Source organism: Pieris rapae, chromosome 8, assembly GCF_905147795.1.
Source record: "Pieris rapae chromosome 8, ilPieRapa1.1, whole genome shotgun sequence".
In the NCBI taxonomy this organism is placed as follows: Eukaryota; Metazoa; Arthropoda; class Insecta; order Lepidoptera; family Pieridae; genus Pieris; species Pieris rapae.
In genome coordinates this window covers 4,977,564-5,003,786 of record NC_059516.1, presented here as the reverse complement: position 1 = coordinate 5,003,786, position 26,223 = coordinate 4,977,564, and the positions used below count along the sequence as shown (strand labels likewise).

The window sequence follows — 26,223 nt, the reverse complement described above, 5'->3', positions numbered from 1 at the left end:
TAATACCATTTAAAGATGGACAAGTTATCTACATTAAAATTCAGTTCCTCAAATCTGTAAAAACAAGTCTTCGTCTATTCAATTCCTATTTCCTACAGCGAAATACTTAAATTTTCTTACAGTTTTAAAGGAATAAAACATTCCCGTTGATTATAGACATCGTTTATTATTATTTGATGAAAGATACATTTTGTATTATAATTACAATAACAAAATGGAATTTAATTTAATCAAACGAAATATAAGAGCAATTGTTATCAATTAGTAAATAATCAAGTAATAATACATTTATTCTAAGTCTCACTATTGTTAGGCCTCTCCCAACCAGTAATGCAAGAATCAGGATAACGTTTTTAAAGAAGGAAACAATAGAATTAATAAACAATTTATATTGGCACACTGGTATATAATTAACTATTTTTATGACCAACACTAATCGCTCCCGAAACAAAGAATGCCCCACCGAATCTTTTTACTGTCTTGTCAATGGAACTATTATTTACAAAATCACATGAAATATACATATCATTGTATCTATTTTAAGTAGTAATAATTGAAGATAATAATTATACAAATCATCTGTTATTAAATTACCTGAATTATAACAAACTTGTATTTATTGTAAAAACCAGCGGATATTGTTGTACAAACTAAAAAGTATCATGGTCTGTGATCCGTTACTATTATTGGCCAGCGTCTCCGCAGAATCATTGAGGACAAATGTAAGGCATACAATAGATGTGTTATTTATATTCTAAGTATTAAATGCAATAAGTATATATCAACTACTTCGATATAAACCAACCATAAATAAACATATTAATTATGTTAAAAGTAGCAACGTATTCATTATTCAATTTTAGAAACCCTAATACTATATTATACAATTTCTTGGTTAGTTGTGACAAGTTAATTAAAGGCTTCATATACATATATACGTATCGTATATAAACGGGGCAAGTATAACTTGAACTGTGCCAGAGTTACGGTGGAGGCCATGCTCAAACATTTACAAAGTGCATCCACTCAGCCAGTTTTACTACCAACCGATATTAAATAGTATATTACCTGCTTATATGACTACTTGTTCTGACTAAATTTCAAACTTATAATTTTATAAATTAAGAAAGATATCCAATTGTTAAGTAGTAATACTATTTCTAATGTAAACCCATTATTTAAAGTTAAATACATGAATCGCTATTGTTAGTCAAATATTTACGAAAGGTTTTTTTATTTGTTCTCATTTATACGAAACTTACTGAATACAATTTTATGACTTTAATTTCGTTTTCGTTTTGCTTTCGTATGCCTTTATTTAAAATAAAGTGAGAAATTAAATGATCTTTCTTTAAACTTAAAGTAAAATGAATAAAAATCTTAAGCGCACGACTACATGACATTTAAATTGTAATGTCCAAACTCATGTGATTTTTTTTTCACATAACAACAAATAAATTTAAACAATGACACATTCTGGATAATAGAGGTCTACACAAGGTGCGTTTAAATTATTAACTAAGCACCTATGCCGCCTTTGCATAAAGTGAATTTCGCATTTATTGTAAATTTTAATTAAAATTTAATTAACACCAATATTCCCATGATTGTTGCTATGTTACGTAAAATCTGCGCGGACGCAATCATTTGCGACTAGAAGGTCAAGTTTCGGTGTTTCATCGGATACAAGTCAGCGAGCGTTTTGTCCGCAATTGTTTATTTTATGTTCTATTTTCGCTGTCCATCATCTGGGCATTGTTAGCGTGTGTTTACGGCGAGCGGGCTTCGAGAATGCTTGTGGCCTTACGTGTATTTTGTGGTGTAAGTGGAGTTAATAACTGGGCTATTATGTTTTTAATTTATAGTTTGGGGACGCGCTCTTTGAAATGATATACAGCCTGTTAGTTTTTCTTTACTAAAAAAATTGCGTGCGTACACATTACACATGTCAGAAGTGAACCTTCTTTTTAAATAAATTATTACTGAAGCCCCAATGATCACATATTCAGACTGCATACGTGCTAATGATGATATAAATAAATAAAAATCTGCGTTATACGACAGAAATTCAATCTAAAGTTCTAATAAATACTAAACGCATACATCAACCAATAGCGTGTATTTTTTCTCGATCTCCTTTCTCATTCTCTCTCAAAGGCTCTCTCCCTTTTCTCTAAAAAAAAACGTTGCACATCTTCGTGACGTTTCGATTTTTTTTACCCTCATTCGCCTTAAGAAGTTTCACTTCAAAAACCCTGAACAAAAGACGTACATCAGCTCGGATTCGTTTATTCGTTCTGTAGTTTAATTAGAATGAACTCTGAGTATGACTTTAAGGTTTAAAGGCGTAACTGAATGTCACAAAATACATATAAGGAATGTCTCACTATTATAAAACAAGACTTGGTATTTAAATTGTCTATGTGTATGACTTTCGCATATATAAGTCAGATGAAAAGTCCCCAGCTATTCTGTTACGGTACGGGTGAAATTATTTTTGCGTCCGAATTGTCGACTGTATAGACTTTTTTACATCCAAGCGGCTATATTGCTAGAACTAGTAGTAAGTGCTAAGTTTATTTCAATTTATACTATGCATGTCTTATACACCAACTGTTGTTTCCTACGTACTATACAGAATCATTTATCAGTTGCTAGTTGTATGTAGCATGCTTTTGATGCTTTCGGAGAACAACTATCTATTGGTACAGAGCTGCGTTTCAACAATACACTGTCACTCGCAACAACAATAATATATTTTATATATAATTGTTGCGAAATAATTAAGGATTATAGTACTTGTAGTTATATAGTATAGATCTTATTCATGTTTATGAATATAACCATTTAGGCTATGTGTATAATACTAATGTCTATTACTACATCTATATCATAAATAAATTAAAAAAATGAGTACAAGTGAAGGCTACGTATACTAATAAAGCGGTTGTTTGAAAAAAATACAAATTGGAAAACGGTGCGCAACTTCACTTGTTTTTTTTCATGTTTGCTTTCGATTAAGCTCAGCAACTTTGACTTTTGTTTTTTCACTAGTTATTTAGATTCGGCTTATCGCAATCTTTAATTTGGCTTTCGCTATGTTTCTTTATCCAATTGTATTGCTGAGTCGAATTATTTGGTGATATATTCAGTTACGCGATTTTTTCACGCAAATTTATTTATAACACATACATAACGGGTAATAACAGAGAGTCATACTTTCATTAACAGTTTAAAGATTAAACACTTTACGAGAGTACGAAAAAATTTAAAAATCCCACGACCGAATCTCGTGAAACGCAATTACTTCGGACCATATAATTTTACACTTTACTCAAGCGAACCACGTAGTCTAGATATTGCCATGTGATAAAATTTAAATTTTCACCTGTGTCCGGGACTACTAACATAAAATCACTGTACTCTTTGAATTTTTAACGACACATTAAGACCAAATGAATATTGAATTTAGTTACATGTGTAATGTTAAAATGGGTATTTTAAAATTCGAATTCATGAAGAGGAGTCACAACAGCAGCAGATTTTTGTTGTTATAGGTTGACAATATGACAAAGAATATTTATTAAAAAAATATAACAGATACATAAAAAAACAGAATTTTAATGCTAATGCTAAATTGAGGTATATTCAATTTCCTAACCAGATTGCGCAAATGTATTTGAAAATATTATGAGAGGCATAATAAAGATGATGTGTTTTAAAGATGTTTTTAATCTGTATTTTTACTTTATTATTTCATTCTACTCATACTGTACGATCAATGGCAATCACCTAGTTTTTGTACCAAAATCCCGTTATGTCACTTTTCATCTCAAGTGAAACCCGAATGAAATCAAGCGTACACTAATCGTGTTAAAACACAACGGTCTTTGCTTTAGCATAAATTTTAATATTATTTACATATTGCGAATATCAATATCGCTAAAAATGGCAACAATTCAATAGTCTTCAATCATTATAATATGACATATGACTTTCATATCGATGTTTGTCAACCCTTAAAATCATTGGAAACGTCGGGTTCTGTAAATAATAAATTCGCGGCCTTTACACTAATGACAATATTAAATATTTGAAGATACATAGGAGAGTGTACTCTTTAAATTGCTATTAGAAATCGGTATTGCTTTAGATCTCGCCTCTCAAAGGAGGTTGATATTAACCTCCCCGAGGGTCGCAATCCTTCTGTTACCAGTTGATTATTTAATGAAGCTTCTCAAGAGATTTCTTACGAAATTTATCGTAATTTTGTTTACATTTATCTTGAAAGTCACTCATGTTTTTGTTTTTAAATTGTTTCTAAAAGACTTGTTAGGTGTTAGCATTCTAAAAACCACGTCACAAATATGCTTTAATTATACCGTTGAATAAACAATCCAAGCTTCAAATTAACAATTGTGGACTTATTGTCACATACCGATATATACGTATAAGAAACTAGTAAGTATTAGACTAGAAGACAGTTTTCATACTATGAGTATACGTAAACGTATAGCAAAACGATCTAAAGGTAGCATAATTTTGAAAATAGAACCCGTTCGATACATGATTTTATGCAACCACTTGTCGTAATCTATTAACTCTCAAATGTCAACTGTCAATATTGGAGAACTGAAACAGAGCAATTATAGCGAGGACTCCATCCAATAATTCAATTCTATTTGTCTACAATAGCACAAATAGTGCGGTTTATGAATACATTTTGTAATTTAACCGAAACATTGCTAATGAATTCACTAATACAGTAGGATTAATAATGATTTTGTTGTATTATTCAAATGATCTATTGTTTGCCATTGCTGGTATTAATTTGTATTGTACGTATTGCGTATGACTGATTTTCTCTTATCATATATGAATTGATATTTAATTTCAATGTAGTATTAATAAAAACGTAGCACAGATAACAAATATACAAAAAGTGACGTAAAACATACCATGTTATGAACGTTTAAATAGATTATATAAAGTTCTATATTTAAAAGTAGCGCAGGAACTCGAACACAAGTTCAGCATCCATTACTATGTATGCATATGCACTAACTATTGATAACAAAGTACATTTTTCAGTGAGCACATATTTCACTGTTTTTAATCACGTTAAAACCCCTAACGGTATTGAATTGGTACAATGAACATTCCAAGCGTAGTTTTTTAGTTCTACGCCACAGATTTTAATTACACTAACGAATTCGTAGTTATAAAATATTCAATTTAGAGTATCACTCACTTATTTTATAATAAACATAATAAGACATTTCTATTGAAGTATTTCAGTACAAAATTCTTTGCATTAATTTGTTAAAGGGTTTACAATTTGTTTTATATTTTAATGAAAAAGTCACTTTTGAACCTTAAATTCAACTGATGCTTAATGCTTTAAAAAAGAGTTATATAAAAAACATGTTAGACCAAACTATCTGGTTTACTGGATTATTAGATACAATTTGAAGTAGATTAGTTACAAAAATCAGAAGTTATTACTTGTGTACCATCTCTTTATTAAGAGAACCCTTTACTCCCACCAGCATAGGTTACTTTCGCTATCAAAAAGCTCTTTATTTGGTAAGAAGGTAACATTGGGCGTAGAAATTTCTAAAATCGGAAAATGTAACAATACAAAACTTTTGTATTGTATTACAAATTGTATTTAGATTATGTTTATATACTATGATAAATAACAGTAACACAACACACACATAGAAGTGTATAAGAATGTAGTCGGACATAATAATAACAAATGGGGTGAGATTTCGAGAATCATGACGAAGGAGAAATAATAACTCTTGCCATATGCATATTAAATTCAATTTGTTTTAAGTAATTTCGCTCATATGGTAAGGTTTTAATCTAAGTAAATGGAAACAATTAAGTAAAAGTTGTATATTTATTGTACATTATATATATTTATTTATTGTTAATTTATGTTTACATTTAAATAAATATATAATATCCAATAAACATAAATATAATGTAACAAACAAAAATCTTCTCTGTTTTTCAATAAGATACAAGTAGGAAAACCGCCTTCTGCGCCTGACACATATCGACGTTTCGGGTCTAACGCATGCCGGTTTCCTTACAATGTTGTGAATACGTGCATAAAGTCCATCCATCCATCATCAACGCACGCATACAGACGCAAAAACGTCCTTGCCCGGTATTTAGATTTTTTATTCATAGCATTTATTGATAGTACCAGCACATCGTCAGACGTCTACGCCGGTAGACATACAGAAATATTTATAACCTTTTGTCGTTTTATTTTTATTCAACACTATGCGTGACTGAAGTTTGAAACGTGGGTGAATTCAAAACTATTTGGATTCAATCCTTTTGAGTTTACACTTAAATATAAAGTTCGTATGAAATGTTTTATCTCAAGTTCTCAGTACCATAGGTGTTAAAGTTTTATTGTTGAAAAAGCATAACTTCGATATAATTTTCATTGCTTTCATTTAAGCAATAGCTGTAAAGTTTAAAAAAATAGACTACATTTATATAATTTCATAAAAAAAAATATTTACACTTCTTACCTTAAACTTTGGAATAGGTGTTTATCAATTATTGGAATACGGGTGTCGTTATCGAGAAACGAAATGGTAAGTTATCCTTTGCGATAAAATATATCGTTTTAGTTTCAAAATCATGTTCTATGTAAATTTTCGTCATTAGATGAATTCAAAGTGTCAAAAATTGGCTATCTATGATTTTTATCTATCAAGCGAAATTATTTAAATCGATCTATCAAAATTGATACATAAACTATCCATTCTCATTCTCACGTCAAGAAATGATGACGAAAAATGGAAAGAAACAATGTACTTTTTTTTGCGTTTTTCAACCCTAGACAAATAAAACCTACCGAGAAACTAAAAATAAATCTACATGTAATCGAATTACACAATACTAAACGAAAATACAAAGTAACATACCAATATAATGTTCGTATTTTCGTACCGGTTCTGGGGTTGAAGCCTTTACACCCTTTAAAAGCCTGAATTATTCTGTAACCGGTTTAGATATAATTATTTTAATGTTACGTACATTAAAATAATTATATCATGATTATATTCATAGAAGATGAATAAAATAAATCGGTCTCATAATAGCAACAGTTCAACAACCGAGATAACTTTCATTTGGCTAATAGCAGGTATTGAAATATCTTTTGACGTTCGACCTTTATCGGGAATGCTTTTGCCGATTGACGAGCAATGAGGATGCCTAGACTAGATCTAAAACGTTACTATGTATTGGATAATAGAGATAGACTACCATTGTTACAGTAACGGTAATTTGGCCGAATTTTATTGGTAAAGATTTAGGTTATATTAAAAACTTTTTGCATGATTTGTATTCGGTCAAGCGTCGGCTAACAGGTATGACTATTTAAAGAAAAACACTTTTTTACGGATTATAGTTATGTATTATTGTATTTAAACTTATAATTATTTAGACATAATTTTAAATTTAAACCGACGTTTCGCGTGCTTTACAGCACACTACAGCACAGCATACAATAATACGTAAAAGTTATGTTAATAAAAGACAATACTATAGGTATGACTATATCAAGCGATATAGTTGTAGACATTGACATAGACAACGAAATGACTACAAACGTAGCAGTCACCAACTTAGACAGTCATTTAATAGCGATTCGAAGGACGAAGTGAAGGAGTGTTCATCCTCAGTTCTTCTCGTCCGTTCTACGGCTTTCATTTAGGAAATGGTAGTACATGTAAATTTGTAGGTGTTATTTGACATCTATAAATGTATATTGTCCTCGCAAGCAAAATAAAATGATGCTTACCCCAAATTGTTCCATATATTTCCCGTTTAGAAGCCAGAAAAGACAGCATTCATAAATGTGCCGAAATTTCCAAAACAGTAAGTCATTATTCCGTCATGGCGTCGATATTTATTATTTATTTATTTATTTATTTATTTATTTATTGGGAAACCAGACAGATACATCCTTATAATAAAAACAAAGTCAAAAATAAAACACAATACAAACACATTGGATGCATCCACAACAGGTTACACTTATACAACCATAAAAATAACACATGACAACAACACACATAATAATAGTAGAGAGTTAAGACATTAAGAGCTGCTTTATTTTATTCTTAAACAAAGCAGTAGTGGAGTGCGAAAAAGGGTCAATGTTTTTAATTGAATCTAGAGAAGAACACATCCTGTGAAGAGGCTCGCGGAACCCAATGTTGGTTCTGGGAGTCTGAAAATTAAAAGTTCTATGTAAGCGTAGAGACCTGGCAGGAACATTAAATGGTATGAGTTCAAGAAGATCTGAACAACTTATTTCATTTACGCATATTTTTCTCACTGTGACACAATCTATTAGATTACGCCTAGTACTCAGAGAAGGTAATTTATATTTTTTTAAAAGTTCCTTGTAATTAGCCCTACCACTATTCATCCGATAATTTAAAATGCGTAAAAATTTCTTTTGTACAGCCTCCAGTTGTGCGACATATATAGCGTAATGCGGATTCCAGATGGGACAGGCGTACTCCAACTGGGATTGCACGAGCGTCTTATAAAGGTGGATGTATGTGGTTTTGTCTTTGAAGGGTCTGGTGACTCGTGTTATGAAACCTAACATGCGGTAGGCTTTATTAATAATTAAGCCTATGTGCTTATCTAGGGTTAATTTGGAGTCAAAAATGACACCAAGATCCCTTACAGACCGCACACGTTCGAGGGCATGGTATCCAAGGGTGAAGTTGGCGGTGATTGTGTTATGTGTTTTTCTTGTAAACACGATATGCTGACACTTACTATATTTCAAGAGTAATTTGTTTATTTGGCAGTAGTCATCAAGCCTATCGAGATCCTCCTGGATAAGTTTCACGTCAGAAAGTGTAACTACCTTTCTGTATAACTTTAAATCGTCTGCATAGAGCAAGTAATTGCAGTGTAAGAAACATTTGGATATGTCATTAATATATAAGGAAAAGAGCAACGGCCCAAGAATGGAGCCCTGGGGGACGCCGGATGTCACTACTATTTGAGAAGAAGTAAACCCATTTATAACCACCGATTGAACACGATTATGTAGATATGCTGTAAACCATCTTAAAAGATTGCCCTTAATACCATTAAAAGACAGCTTTTGTAAAAGCATCATATGGTCAACTTTATCAAATGCCTTCTGAAAGTCTGTGTAGATTGTGTCTATCTGGTGGTTATTATCTAAACCGTTAAAAATATAATTACTGAAAACAAGGAGGTTTGAGAGAGTAGATTTACCAGCTGCGAATCCGTGCTGTTGATCTATAATAACATGCCTTAGACTGGAATAAATGCGTTGGTGAACTAATCTTTCCAGAACTTTAGGGATTGCAGAGAGTATTGAAATCGGTCGGTAATTTTCGACATCGCTCCTTTCACCACCCTTAAAGATAGGCGTTATGTAAGATAATTTCCAGCAGTCAGGGAATGTGCCACTGGACATACACTTATTGAAAATAATCTGTAAGGGGGCGCATAATGACCGATATGTACGCTTAAGAAAAACTGGTCTAATTTGATCTGGACCAGGACCTTTATTTGGATCAAGCAAAAATAATTCTTTGCTGATTTCATCTTTGTCGAAAAATAAATTATTCAGAAGGATCTGAGAGTTACTGGAAAGGCTCTCATCAACGGTGTACATAGTGCCTCCACCTAAGTCAGTTTGAGATTCAAATACTGACTGAAAATAGTTTGAAAACAGCTCAACTATTTGTTTAGGGTCGTCAGATGAAATACTGCCATATTTTATTAGTTTAGGGTATCCTAAGTTAGTCTGTTTTAGCGTAGACGTGTACTTCCAAAAATATTTGATATTTGTTTTTAACGATAGTTCAATCCCTTGTATGTAACGATTATAGCAGAGTTTCATAAGACCCTTAATGCGCGCCCTTAATAATGAAAATTCTTGATAGTCGAGCAAGTTTTTGTAGGTCTTCCAACGACACCAAAGTTTCTTCTTACGATTAAGAGCTCTTATCAGCCCTCTGCTAAACCAAACTGGATGCTTACGGGATTTAGGTCTAGAGAATGGCACGCTAGCAGCAATAATTTCATTTATTTTTGAGTAAAAGATGGCAACAGCGTCTTTAGAATGGGACGAGGCTAGTAGTGTCACCCAATCTACACGATCAATAGCAGTATTTATTAAGTCATAATCTGCTTTAAAGAAATTTCTTTGATTGAAAATAATTGATGTCATGACAGTTGACCTATCAACAGTGCTAAGTATATCTAAAGGCGGATGATGAGGAACAGGATTAAGCAACGGATCATCAGAGCAATCAACACGCCCAGGAAGTGTTGTTAGGACTAGGTCTAAGAGCCGCGCATTGTTATTGTAGACTACATTAATTTGTTTTAAATTCATAAAAGACATAGTATGCAACAATAATTTTGATGACTCAGTATTTGCAGATTGTAGTAGGGTATCTGGAGAGGATGACCAGATGAGATGAGGTAAATTAAAGTCACCTGTAATTATGTAATTAGAAAATCGAGCACTAGCGTGTATGTCATGCAGTTTTTGAAAGAATTTTATGTATGCAGAGGTATGAGTTACGGGGGGAAAGTAACAAGCATTGAGGAGGAGACGAGCGTGAGATGGCAGGTGAATGTATATTTCCTCCAAATCCGGGGCCTCAAACTCAGTCAATCTGATAGATTTAATTCCTCGTTTCACCATGACCAAGACACCGCCGCCACTCTTTTTATGAGAGAGCTGGAGGTTTCTGTCCCGTCGAAATATATCATAACCGCCCGAGTGCAACTCTCCATCAAAGATAGAATCCACTAACCAAGTCTCTACCAAAACAATAATATCAAAGTTGCTAAGAAGAATACTATTTTTGAGTTTATTTATTTTACTCTTTATGCCTCCACAGTTCTGATAGTAAATTGATAAGGCATTAAGAGCCATTACCCATACTCAAAAATATGAAAGAAGAAAATGAAGATTATAAAAAAATCCAGTTTCGCACTCCGTACCGCAATAAAAGAACAAAAAAAGAACAAGATACCAACTAAACATATAGAACACTCGAACACAATACAAAAAATATACAAAATGTAAATAGGGGAATATAGTCATATTAATTTGGCTAGATCATCACTGGATCGCACTTGGATGGCTTTAGCTTCATCAGTTTTTCTAACAAAAATACAACAATTTTTTATCCAAACATACTTATACCCTCTTTCCCTTGCAAGTTGCCTGACCTTACTGAAGAGTATTTTGTTTTTCAAGGTAAGGTGTTCATTGACGTAGAATCGATTGTTGCCAGAGGCAGCCACAGATCCAACCAGCAATTTATCAACTGTTAGAGAGCCACGCACACGTGCAGCAGCGATAAAATCATCACGTTTTCTGCGAGTTGTCAACTGCAGTATAATATTTCTCGGGCGACCCGTAGGTACTCCTGGCGCAACGCGGTGAACAGTTTTTATGTCTGAGTCTTTTAATTCGACGTTTAAAATGTTGCTTAGTGTAAAAGAGAGTTGCATAAGGTTTTCACCTTTACTCTCGGGCACATTTTGAATCTCGACATTGCAGTTTCTAGAGGCTTGATCGAAGTTGTCGAGCCTGTTACTCAAGATTTCAAGCTCGTGACGTAGTGACGCATTTTCTTCTATGAGGTTGGACGGCAGGGAAGAGGAGTTTGTCACTGCCGCTGATTCCACTTGAGCAACTCTTTCTTCGCATGTGTTTATGCGATTTTCTAAGGCAATTATATCATTCCTAAATGTTCTCGAAACCTCTAAGATTGCCGAGTTGAGATCATCGCGCCATTGTTGACTTAAGTTCGCAAACTTTGAGTCCATATATTTAGTTAACACCTCCGTGTCCACGTTCAAGGGCGAAGCCGAACTAAGGGTAGGTGAGTTGGTCGTCGAGAGCGTTGTTTTCTTTTTAGACTTACATGCAGAACACTTCCATTTTATTCTGTTCATAGGTAAAATCTTTTTAAACTCTGATTCCGACAGTTCCGCACAATAGAAATGTAGCCATGCTAGGCAGGAGGTACATTTGATACTCTCTGCATCAGGCGCAATTTTTAAACACTTACGGCAATCCATTATTATTCTTTCTGCTCAAAACCGTATGTAGGAATAATCGAAAGAGTATGTTATAATAATTAGGTCCAAAATCCTTGTATCCAGCCGACAGCTCCACTAAGATGGCAATAATGCCGGTGTCAGATGTCAAACGCCAATAATAAAATTAACCAATGGCGTTGACTGACGTGTTTGGATGTATGTATTTATTGTGGACAAAAAATATGAGGGTATTTAAAAAAATTATTTATATGATGTATCGCAAAGGTTTTTCTAGTTAATTCAGCAGTTCTGGATGTGTCAGAAGAATCTCCAATATATATGGTTCACAATACCTTTATGAAGTAACGGATGCACTTTTTGTTGAGACTCACTCGGTATTTACTAGATAATATAATAAATATGCACACACAATGATACTGCTGTCATGTCACAAAGATGTGTATAAACTATAACAATACGGGAAATACGAGAGTTCAGTAGCATTTTGCATTTGATTTATTACTTCAGCGTGTAACCAAGCGCCACGATATATTAGAACTCGAATAGAGATGTGTTTGTCAAACAAATGATTAATATAGCATGCCTCACTCTACTTACATCAGTCATAACGTGATCAATTACTTCACCTGCTTTTGAAGTTCTACTTATATATATTATCATTTTTTAAGCCATTGCATAAGCATAAAAAATGATAATATATAATATAGTAAATCTTTAAGATATTTTTGTATTTCATAGATATTTAATAACGATTGGCAAGTTTTTTAGCACAATTACAATTATATAATTAGTAAATTGTCACTTTTTTCAAGATGGCGTCAAACCGCTGTTTATTTTTTATTAGTAGTCGTTGATTGTTGATTTTGACTTTATAAGTATTTATCGAGCGTATTGTTTCTATTATAAATAAGTCAAAAAAGATTTCAAATTTTTGGGATTACATAACTATAGCTTACGCTCTTCCGAAAGCTATACCTTTGAAATCCCATCTCATAAAGCTATAAAAGTAATGAAATGGGAAACCTGTCGTTACGTTTCATAGATTTGTAAATCATATTATTCAGTGTTAGTCAGAATTTTCATATCAGACTAAATTGACTGTCTATCGTAATAAAACCCAATTGAAATGTGTGTTTTTTTCATAGAATTTCCGCAAATTGGTACATTGGTACAGGCGTACTCCTCCCTTAAAGGCCGGCAACGCACTCAATAAAAATGGGTTTGTATGGGCTGCGATGACTGCCTTTTTGGGCGTCCCGCAGGCTCGTTTGCACCTCTATTATATTAAAAAATTACGATCAAGTTTTAACTAAAATTCCTATTAACTAATACTATCTCCATGATGTAAACGACTTCTTAAGAATATTACGTTTTGTTACGTAAAAGACAGTAACAATGTTTTAGAACAATTCGCTGAAACGCGTCAGTACATTATCTCGTAAGCGTTTTATTAGAACAAAAGTTGAGCACGTTAAATAATGAATCATCTAGTTCGCTTGAAACCGTATTGAATGCCGCTGACGCGGTGTTCAGTCATACCGTGTGACTTTATAGCTCCAATTCCAATGTGTTCCCTTCCATAACGTCGCCTTGCATTGCCTCAGTTATGTTAATTGCCATACCTTTACGGCGTTTGCCAAAAGCACTTCGGTTAATGAGATGCTGTACACATTGTTGATTTTATTTCGGAAATTGAATTTGGTGACAAATATTGATTTTAACAGTTTGTACCAATTTTCATTGGTGAAAAAAGTAATTTAACGTGATTAATATAACCGATTTATAAGCTGAATCCAATAATGATATTATTTTCATATATTTTATAATCGATTTATTTCGATCACAAATATACTGTATTATATATACATACATATTAATAATAATGATAATTAAAAATTTATTAGAAAAATTTCAAGATTGGTCCTTGTGTATCTTTGATATTGGCCGCATTTCCTCGCTTATTCGTTGAACGAGCTGTGGGTCACCTATATTTATACATACTGCATACTTTTAAATAATGCTTAGGCTTATTTTCTAATAATTTTTGAAGTGAAACTTCTTTAGGCGCATGGGGGTAAAATACGGTACATCACGAAGATTTAATTCTGTCACATAACGTCTTATGCAGTAAACGCAGATTTTTTATTTATTTATATTATTATTAGCATGTATGCAGTGTGAAAACAGTGTGAATATAGATATACAAATACATATACTAGTACATGATCATTTGGGGCTTTTTCACTTCTGACATGTGTACATTGTTCACACGCATTTGTTTTAAATTATAATATTCATTAAAACCTAAATAAATTCAAAATTCAGAAATCATATTTTATTCACACTTCTGAAAGTCAATAAAGAAATACAGAATAAATTCTAAATGCTTCTAATTTTACATTTCTTATTAAAAAAAATAAAGTTTAATCGTTGTGGTAGTGTACCATTAATGCTGGCAGCATTTCCTCGGTGTATTGCGATACTGATTCGTGAGGAAATAATGAATATTCGATTTTCTGTATTAGTTTCACCTTAAACTTAGTGCTAACAACACACTTAACTCAATGTTTCGAACTAAGCCCGGTTTCTGATCTTGCTTAGAGCAATCACTCGCGGGACTGAACTTTTGTTACGTTGTGTGAGTTTCCGAAGCACATCTTCGAAATTTCACGTATTGAGGGATGTAGAGTTCTGGAATATCGGCTCATACAAGTTAAATGAACTTTAATTAGTTTGTTAAATATAGGAGTCAATTTACTACGTACACATATCCCGAATACCTATATGTAAGGTTTAATTAGTTTGAGAGCAGAGGCAAAAAGAAATAACAATGAAATATTTATATTATAATAGTTATATGTAAGTACGAGCAACGTTGGCCTGGTGGCTATAGCAGGGTTCCCTGGGGCTGTTGTCTATGTGTGCACCTTAGTCTGGTAAGAGACAGAAAACATCGTGACGAAACCGGCATGTCTCAAATCGAGATATTTTTTTTTATAGAACAGGGGGCAAACGGGCAGGAGGCTCACCTGATGTTAAGTGATACCGCCGCCCATGGACACTCTCGATGCGAGAGGGCTCGCGAGTGTGTTGCCGGCCTTTTAAGAATTTTTACGCTCTTTTCTTGAAGGACCCCAAGTCGAATTGGTTCGGAAATACTTACATATCAACTACTATTACATCCTAGAAACTGTAGGTACTCATAATCTAAATATAATTATATAGTATTATCCAAAAGTTTATTTCTCTCTGACTGAAGTCTTCAAACATTAAAAGAACAATATAATAAATATCGCTTCAAGCTGTTTATCTCCGAATACACGATATAATGGCCCAATATTTCTCAACCATGTTCGTACAACATAAACGTGATGCTCAAGATATCTTTATACATATTGAAATAATGTTCTGTCATACATTTTGGGCTTAGACAACAAAACGAACATTTTTGTTTCAAATGATCAGTTTTCTAAGCACTCCATATGTTTTTAATGTATACACTTTGGATTTAAAAAAACATTAAAATAGTTGATACTGATTTGGGTTCCAAGTACGAGTCTGGTGCAGAAATCACAACTGGCTGGATATATTCATACAAGCCGCTGGATACATCCATGCATCCAATATTAATTATATAATATAAATTAATTTCAACTATTTTTTTTAAGCAGATCCGTAAAAAAAAGCTAAAGATCCTAGTATAAAAAATTCACAAACATTCATCAAATTGGAAATACTAAAATAATTTACAAATACTAAATAATTCATAAAGTAAACGCAATATTATGTAATATAACAGCGACTATTTAAGAGCAAAGTAAGACAAAAATGCGAAACATTCCATCGAAAAAGATTTACAAGAATGTTCTATCAGATATTTTATTAAAATATAAAATATAGTGGAATATAGTCAGAGGTCGCAAACAATTTTTATATGACAACATGGCGGCAGTAGTCCTTTATGAAAAATTTATCGACCACGCTTCGCTCAAACAACAGTTTTATTGTCCTATCTCACTTGCTTTGTTTGTAACAAACATAAAAGTTAATGTGACATATTTCTATTCGTTTCATTTAGTGTTCAGAGCAGTGTTGACCTGTGGCTTCAGCGTGCGACTCATCCCTGAGGTCATAGGATCGATCCCCGTCCCCGATGAACATTCTTTCAATGTGCGCATTTATTATTCGCTCGAACGGTGAAGGAAACCGGCTTGCTTTAGACCCAAAAAGTCGACGACATGTGTCAGGCACAAGTTCACCTACTTTCCTATTAGATTGACAAGTGACCATGAAACAGATGCAGAAATCTGAGGCGGAATCTGAATCAATGAATGAATGAATGGTTGTATCTCCACAGATTTATTTTTATTAGTCTTATTACATTTATTACCAGAATGTTCCAGTGCGTTGTCGGCAACAGAATTCGGAGAGTTAGGCTACCAATATTGAGATGAAACCAATAACCCGAAAATAACCTTCTTCTTTATATGTACGTTAAGTATATATTTTCCTAATAACTCGCTATTACGAGGTTTTAAAGCTTAGGTCCTTTTTATTATCTTCGCAGTAAACTTCAAAATGAGATGTATGTAAAATGGGGCTGCGAAAGTAATGGGTACGTTTTATTACAAATTCATATGGATTTTTATTTGATCCAATTTCGAAGAAATATTACTGCTGTATCCGTGTCAAATCATACTAAATAAATATGTTGTATAGAAATACATGAAAAGGTCAAATATGAAAATTCTAAACGTTAACCTGAAATTCACAATATGTTCCAGTAAATTACTAAAAATAGTAAAGATATTTAGAAATAGAATAATTATTAATGTACTCAAATTAACAAATGATAAAAAAAGTCTTGTTACTTGCATAATCCAGGCTCACAAGGTAAGATAAATGTTAAAACAGTATTGTTTGGAAAATTTCTCCATCCATAAATATATTTATATGCTTTTGAGTACTTTAATAATTTAAGAATAATTATTGATATATCGGCAGTGAACGCACGAAAAAGATCAATAACTCAAAAAAAAATTCATAATTGCTAGCTTGCTAAATATATGTTACCGAAGCATACATATTAAAAAGATATAAACGCTGGTTATTAAGCTCTCGAAATCGTTTTAATGAAGATGGAGCGGTTTAGTTAATTCTGTGTTCACTCAAATATTGACTTGAGCTAAATTTATATCCATACTTGATCGGGCGCCTTTCCAGTAATTGTCATTGATCTGACATAGATATGGGTAGGTCAATTGTTTTAACTTTGATGTCTATGATTTTCGGTGTATCTAATATTGTTCGAAAACGTTTAACATGAACCTTGTGCGAGTTCTAATTTTAAATTGTAATACAAGGTTTAGGAATATTGTCTATATATTTCTTGTAACTCAACAGATTATAGAAGATACATTTAAGACTAAACATGTTAACTCGGATCGTAATTCGAAATTTGAATAACATTACAGATTGTGTTAATAAAAGAAATGTCATTATAAAATCATTGCTCAAATCAAAACAAATGTTCGCTTCTAGACGCGCAAAGTGTCAGTATTCTACCCTTTTTATGACACAGTATTATAAGACGTTTTCATTATTATAAGTAGATCTTCAACTTTCAGTACTGTTTATTTGATTACTAATGATAGTAAATGACAGTAACAATACTGTTGTTGTTATTTATGGCGAAATATTATTTAGAGGCTTTATTATTTAAATTCAAATTTATTTATTGTATACCATATGAAAACTAAATTGTATAATTACAAATGACTAGTGCTATGTATTTATGAACATATTTAATGTAAAATATAAATATATATATATGGGATAGAGGCAAACGAGTCCACGGTACGCCCAAAAAGAACAGCCATCGTAGTCCATAGACACCCATCTTCGTGGTTTCATTGTCGACTTTTAAGGGATATATTTTTAATTACTTACATTTTGTTGTGAATGTCACCATACCATACTAAATATAGAAATCACAAATAGCATATTTTGCAACATTTTGCATTGTATAATAATTATTTTTTTATCATATTAAGCATTTTGTTATGACGAAGATGTTATTGGTGGAAAAGTAATTATACAATCAAATTCCGACGATTGGAGAGTAAAAAAAAGTATTTTACATGAAACTGTGATAAAAAAAACTGCCCGTTTCAATAAATTCAAATTTAATTGCTCAACAAAATAATTTTACATAATTTTTCTCTTTGAATGGCGCTGCAATCCGGCCTTGTACGAAGAGTTCTTTTATTTCTCTTCGTTTCAAGTGCGGACCCGAATATTTTATTGTTCTTATTTTTTCGGGTCACAGGTCTTAGACATTTTAATATTTTTTAATTCATTTGATCTTGTAGTATATTCATGATTCCTATAAGTAATTAAATATTTAACATTCGCATGGGTTACTGTTACTACCAGTGTTGTTTATGGCCCAATAATAGACAATAGACATGAGTTAAAAATAAATCATTTACAAACTTCTTTTTTATCTTTATCACATAATCAATGTAATCTCTAATATTTAATCTAATAATAAAGCAATCCATTCAATACGCGCGCTGCTACCCTTAAACATGGTTTTACTCTAAATTATGAAGGTTAATTATAAAGGATGGAATATAATATGAATAGGTTTTAACTACGCGAATAAAACAGGAAGCAGAAAGTGCCGAAAAGTTCATTACAAAGTGAAAAACATTAGTAGTCGAAATTTGAGTCTCGTGAATTTATTGAAAATACCAATTGTAAAATGTTAAACCAGTGATTTATCTCTTTAATACCCATTCGTGAATCGAAAAAGGCAAGGTATTCGATTAATACAAATCGAGCAAGCACCTCATACGTGACAGAAACGATATTTCATGTCAAAAACTATCGACGCATCCGCACGCAAAATTTTATAAAATAAATCGCACATTTTATATTCAAAGTTTCCACATTCATTGATTTATTCGGTGCACGATCATCGTAAAAATCAAAATTTATGATTGAAGCGATTGTATGCGTCATTTTTAACTAAAACTAACAAGATGCTACAATTCTATATATTGTGTTTTCACTTTCCTTAACAGAGATCGTACAACACAGTCCTATGGGAGCAATTTTTCACATATGCATATGTGGCATGTTTTAGGGAACCACCAATTTAGTTTTCATGTAATAATATTTTATGAATATTTACAGGAATGTCCTTAATGTTTCACTGTGATCTCAAGATAGTTGGGGAGATATTATGTTTTACGGTTAAAACTTTTAACAAGTTTATGCGAAGAGGTACTTTTGAGGTGTCTTACGCAATGTGAGTCGTATAAATAAATAAGTAAACCGAAGTTGGTTGGAGTGAAATACCCTCATTACATACGTTCAATCTTAGTCACGTTTAATATTAATATACTTTGCATTGAAGAGATCAAAGATATAAATTGATATTTGTATGAAATATATTTTTAAGCTCCACAAACCACAAACATATATTTTAAGGTATTATGAAAAATTTTGATACACCTTAAAAAAATAGGTTTTTGAACATCAATTATGTTATAAGGATCCGTATATAGAACTGTCTTTGGGATCAACTAACAATAGCTTTGTTTAAACGTAAGCGTTTACATTTTACTGTCAAAAGTTCCTTGCGATCATTCACTACCAATTAAAGCCAATAGTTTCAAAAGTTAAAAAACACATATTAAAAAAACGTTTAATATAAATTATTAAAGTGAAACTTTTATTACATCGTCTCAAACTTTTTGGTCTGTGTGGCGCATGTCGCGTGACGGTCGGCCGCGGAGTAGGGATAAAGCGATTTTATCCATAAAATCGCTTTATATATGAATAATATTCCAATATTATTCCAAAAATTTTTAGTTAAAAGTCTGTAATGTGAAAAAAAGTTTCACTTTTACCGTGTTTTCATACAACCACACAATCTTTTTTTTTTAATAATATCTTCTTTTGTTACAGATAGACCCGAAAATTCCTCGACTATGGAGCCCCGTTTCGACAACATAACGGAGCGAGCTAACCGCGCACCGCCCATCCTAACCGACTCATATGTGTACAGTTGAAACAGCGATGGTGAAATAGTGTAGTGTACAATGAGCTTATAAGTGTATAACAAGTGACGTGATGCCTTACTACGGCTATCGGGAGGGGTCGGACTCTAGTGGGGGTTGTTCAGAATCGGATGGGGGTGAATCGGACTCGGAGGGGGGGATAAGTACCGAGAGTACGGTGGGCCAGGGGCTACCCTTTCCTGGATTTACCCCGGTTGCCCTTCGATATCTGACGCAGGACACCAGGCCGAGGAGTTGGTGTCTGAAGCTGATCACCAATCCATATCCTTTTTAATTAAAATGAGAGCTATGACTTGACTTAAGTATATTCAACCGCTTTCTGAACTTCGACCCAATACGACAAATTGTATTAAATGTTAATATTTACGTTTGTAAATATTTATTGTTTAGCACGGCAGCAGCAAAACTTGAAGGCGTATTCTGAGAAAATTATGACTGTAATAGCTTATTTTTTGCTTATTATGAAACGTTTTATTCTTCTTTTAGTTTATTTAATCTCTGTGTTTTCCTCTTAACTCTGTAGTTTCTAAGTACCGAAATATAATAGTAACCACGCCTTAGTTGTTTTTTGGTTGTTAGTAAGTTCATTTATACGCAATACTAATAAAACACCTGAACAATAAGTCAATGCAACATACTTAACATATTTACTAACGTAATTTATAAAAAATGTTTTAAATTAAATCAATGCTTCGGCATAGAAGCCTTATCACCTCCTTGACACAATTTTTTGCCGACACACTTGTTGATTACACTAATTGGTCTGCTGTGAGGTTACGGTATAAAAACGCTCCCTCTCTGTGTATTTGTCAAACATACTACCAACACATTAGTAACAATTTTCATTTAAAAAATTCACACGAAAACAAATGAAAATTGGCAGAGCTTTGACATGGTAATCATTCAAAGCATCAAAGGGTGCGGCTGTCATTTAGACTGACATTAATCGTATGCAAAGCATTGAATTGCTCATTTGAATCAGTTATCGGAGCTCGTGACGTACGGTGTGGCTTCTAAAGATTAATTATTCCCGTCGTGGAATTTGTAAAATCCCTTCCATTTCTTCAAATAAATTAATCAACGTATGTGACTGGGGCGAGTTTGGTTTTACGTAACGCCCAAGAGTTCGAACAAAACATTTGGCCTCAAATATATCAGTATTGTATTAAGCTAAGACTTAATAATAGTACCTATAAAATTGGCACGCCACGCCGTAGGTATCTGTACTCCGGCCTGCACCCAGGAAGTCCTAGATTTCTCTATCCCTATTTTTTATATAAGATAAACATTTTTATTTATATATAAAATACAATTACTCCGTCCTAAGACCCGCAGTGGATCTTTAAGGACTTCATACAAAATATTTTTTGGATAGTGCTTGTTCTTGACAACCCTATTAGGCATATAATCTATCTGTAGCACAAAAACAATATTTACTTTATAACAAGTTAACGAAGAAACAGTTATACCAAAATATAAAACTTATTACACCATATTAAAGGAACAGAACTTTCCATTCGCCTTAATACACAATATTAACCTTCATACACGATAAAAGCGTTCAAAACATCTGTATCCTTGTTAATAAGAATACAGCGATGACTAAATAAGCCAGACAAATATAAATCATTTATTAACAACGCGTACTTCAGTTCAAACAAAAACCCAACAAAATGCGTTGAGAAGTTATAGATAGTTCGTATAGATGCGGCTAACTATCGTATAAATTATGAAAAACGTATCTGGCTTGTTTCATCGTAACAACATGTGTACAATAAAGCGTGGTGTAAGGAACAAAAATGAGCGGGAACCGAAGTAGACGTCTGATATAGTACGCTATATAAAGAAAATAAGAATAGTTTCATTAACATTATTGAATTCAGTATGAAGATGCATAAAAAACTGATATCAGACTAAAATCGAATTGGATCAAGGATTATATTCTAGTTTTTAATTTGAATGTAAACTAGTTTAAATAATATTTACTTGTAGTGAATAAATTCAAATCGAATTGAAAGAAACTCCGGTAGACCGAAGCTGCGTTGGGATGGAGTTGTTAAACCTCAAAATAGTTGTTCGAAATTGGACGCAAAAAGCACGAGATGTATTACAATTGCGAAATGTACTAGCGGAGGCCAAGACCCACAAGGGGCATGGCCATTGATGACGATATAGTAAACCGGTTCGATAACATAAAAATCGAATAATATTGTTTTCGTGTTTCACACCTACTATTTTTGTATTTTGTATTAATTATTATGGTTTAAGGATATTAAATTAAACAAAAGACCGTATCTGTCTAACGTTAACGTTAATGAGAAACGATATTACAAAATGTTGTTAAATTTGTTATCTAAGCAGCTTTTTTATTGTACCTAGACGGATTTATTCGAATTTTAATTCACTTGGCTAAGCACATCAATCGCCATATTTTAGATCGGCGTTGAAAATGAATTTCCCAAAGCCAGGTAAGTGAATTTCGCCGCACGCTATAGAAATATTTGTTACTCTATACAGAAATGAAATATACGAAAGTAGTTGTGTTTATTTCCTATAATAAACAAGAGTATGACACCAGAAAAATAAATATCTAATGAAAGCAAAAATTATCAATATGTACATATTCTATATAAGATCTATATTTAGAGTTAGACTTCTTTATGGTTTAAATACGTATCAAATTGATAAACTTCTCCTTCGTATTGTAGTTTATAAATAATATTATGTATTTTAATTTTTCGCGTGAATGCCTTTGTTAAGGAAGGTTGTTTAAAAACCCTCTCAAAATTTACCTGAATACCCTTGGATGAACTTTCTGTACTGTTACTTTATTAATAAAATATACAACGTTATTTTATTATGCTTATACAATTTTTATATGTTAAAAAATATACTATGTCGTTATGGATATCTTGATGAATATTCTACAATTTAGTAGCAACTATTAATATTCAAATATATTATTAGCCGTACATTGGTTCACAGCTGTGCACTGAAGGAGTGTTGTGAAGGAAAGTATGGTGAAAACCCGCAATGAGTTAATCCTTAAAATAAAATGTTAAAAGACACTTTTTGTACACCATTTGTATGACTTGTAGACCATACTTCTTTTCTCTTAATTACTTATCACCTGCGCTAATCAGTATTCACACTGAATACAGGCCTTTCTATAGTAGAAAAATTTGAAAATATATGAAATCTGTGTGTAAAGGGTTAAACACTGAGGTCGCAGGTTCGATCACCAGCTGTGTAACGGCGGACTTTCTGTCTATATGTGCATCTAACACTTACGGTGAAGACAGTGAGATGACTTGTGCCAGGCTGATCACCTCATTGTCTATGAAATAAAAATCATCAAAGATACGGAAGACCCGTAGAGGGTTCTAGCACCGCTGGATTATTATTATGTTAAATGAAAAACGGATGCAATTAGTTTCTTTTATATAATAGGGGGGGGGGGGCAAACGAGCCTTCAGGACGCAAAAAAAAGGCGGTCATCGCAGCCCATTTTTAGTAGGTGCGTTGCCGGCCCATAAGGGAGGAGCACGCTCGAATTTTGAATAGCAGTTAGTAACATATTGTAGCATTTTAGACAAAAGCATTACGTAGCTGTAATGATTTATACAATACTTTATTTTTACACGTTGACTCGGTCTATAAAATTGTAATAATAAATAAACATTGCCTGGCCTATTTCCAAGATAAAAATCGACATGAAGCTGGGTTTATCGCGTTATTGACATCGGTGGATGAATGAAATTCTTTAGGCTCGCGTGTAATGATGTAGCAATTTTATTTGCGTGGAAGTATTTTTATGTATGATGCTACGTGAAAATGTTGGCAAAAAACAGGTACCTAATGAACTTTAATTTCTAAGGTCGATTTCAGTTTATTCAGTGAAATTAAAAGGTCTGACGTACTTGATTAACGTGAATTGAATTTTGAGCAATCTTAATGGATTTTAAGAATTTTTTTTTACCGATGTATACTGCCCGCGAATTAGTCCGAAAACGATATAACAAACATCGTGCATGCTTTCCCAGAAGAATTCAAACTGTGATTTTGGCACGGTAACACAAATTATATATATATCATAAACGACTTTATAAGGTGCTTTTTAAAAAGTACCTAAGTCACTGAAGTAAAAGTGCTTTTCCAGTAGTTTTATGTACTTCGTCGTAGAGTTAGTTACACAGTCTTTAAAGATAAGAGTTATAGATCATTATGTATTGTATTATTTTGTATACATATCCTGGTAATAGGCATGAAATTTACTTACGTATGAGATTACATCTACGCAAAACTAAATGCAAATGAAGGTAAGATAGCAATGTGAAGCCAAATTGAAGTAATTTGATTAAATTTTCTTATCCGCATTACTAGTTTGTTCGTAAACATAAATAATAATATTTGGACTGAATTGGTATGTTTATAATAGAATATAATAAACCTTACTGTCTCCCTGTCCATTTTTGCGAAGTGAGATTTATTTAAAAACGAGGTAATATATATTTAAACAGTTTTTCATATAATGTTTTTGGAATATGTTTATTTAATGTAAAATTGTTTAAATTCATTGCATAACATAACTACATAACAAATCACAATAAGAAAGGTTTAATAATTAGGAAGCCACTGACAAGCTGCAATGTCCATTTCAGAATGAATAAATAAAAACATCAAAAGATTATTCTATTATCTACACAATTCTTTTATATCCCCATATATAAAAGAATTTTCCAAGTTAAACGTTTATGGAAAATGGAGAAATCAAATTACACGCTTCGGAAAGCGGAAGAAACCGAGAAACCATCAATTGTATTAAGTTGTTTAAGGTCGGATACGTCACTTTAACCACTGTTGGCACTTGGCCAAAACATTGTGTCTTCCATAACGCGTCATATAGTAATGAATGGATATACAATATACTATTACTCCTGGGAGAATTATGAACCTATAAATATCCTATCAATATTTTAACTGGTGCACGATTTACAAGTTCTAACGTTCGAGTCAAAGTCACATAATCAAAGTCATTATTAACCCTTACCGTTTGCCAAGTACTATTTATTTATTTAGTTGATGAGGCAAGATTATGCACAGACTAGGTAGGTGTTTCCCCGGATACACCCTTGTAGAAAGCGCCATTAAATAATATTTATTTTAATGAAAAAAGTACATATTATTAGTGTGTTATTAATTAAATTCGGCAGTATATTTAAAATGTATAGAGGAAGTAACCGAACAAAATCTCACGTTATTGTGGTGATAAATTTTTATAGACGTTATCCAAACTTGTAAAAATAAAACCGTTTAAAATCAATCAAAGTGCATTGGTATAAATTTTCTTTTACAATAATTAAAGAGGAGTGAATGTTTTATAATTATGCGCAAGGACAGTAAATTCATACGAATTTTCGCGTTTTTACCCCTTATAAAGAAAACAAGAAGATTTTATGCATGCACTTTAATATAAAATTCTGCGCTCTTGGCCCGTTTTAATTTAAACTTTTCGGTATATTTTTACGGCTTCTAAATTCAGTACGACTCGAACTCAGTAAATCTGCATCTTTTGAATAGTAATAAATATTTCTGCATCAAGAATTAAGTAAAAATTGTTCCACAAAGTTATTTTTTTTTTAGTTTATCTCGGAATCAGTCATAATAAATACATTTACGCAATATATAGAAACAAAACACAATTTACAAATCGTTTTTGTAAATTGTGTTTTATGTCGTGTTTCTATTCTAACCACTAAATGGCAGGACTGATTTTAATAAAATTTGTAGTTAGTTGTTTTGTGTGTGTGTTTCAAGTGGATTCTAGAATGGTTTAGATTTATAATTCGATATATTTAATGCAAGTGTCATACGTCAGTAGTTCAGTATAAATGCAAATTAACAAAAATATACCAGATTTTTAAAGTGATTTTTTCAATCTACGTAATTAAGTAGATACATATGATTATATGTGTTGATAGTTTGCGCTTTCGAACTTGGATTCTCCGGA

At 32.4% G+C, this 26,223-nt stretch overlaps 1 protein-coding gene across 3 annotated transcripts in view; it reads left to right on the top strand.

Annotated features, from left to right (window-relative positions):
• Window positions 1–26,223, top strand: part of LOC111002828 (voltage-dependent T-type calcium channel subunit alpha-1G) — a 114,618-nt gene that overhangs the window by 43,963 nt on the left and 44,432 nt on the right. For all 3 annotated transcript variants that reach the window (XM_045629342.1, XM_045629343.1, XM_045629341.1), the window contains exon 3: window positions 20,101–20,474. In XM_045629342.1, coding sequence (XP_045485298.1) covers window positions 20,266–20,474 — 209 coding nt within the window. In that variant the 5' untranslated portion in view covers window positions 20,101–20,265. The remainder of the gene's footprint in view (window positions 1–20,100; window positions 20,475–26,223) is intronic.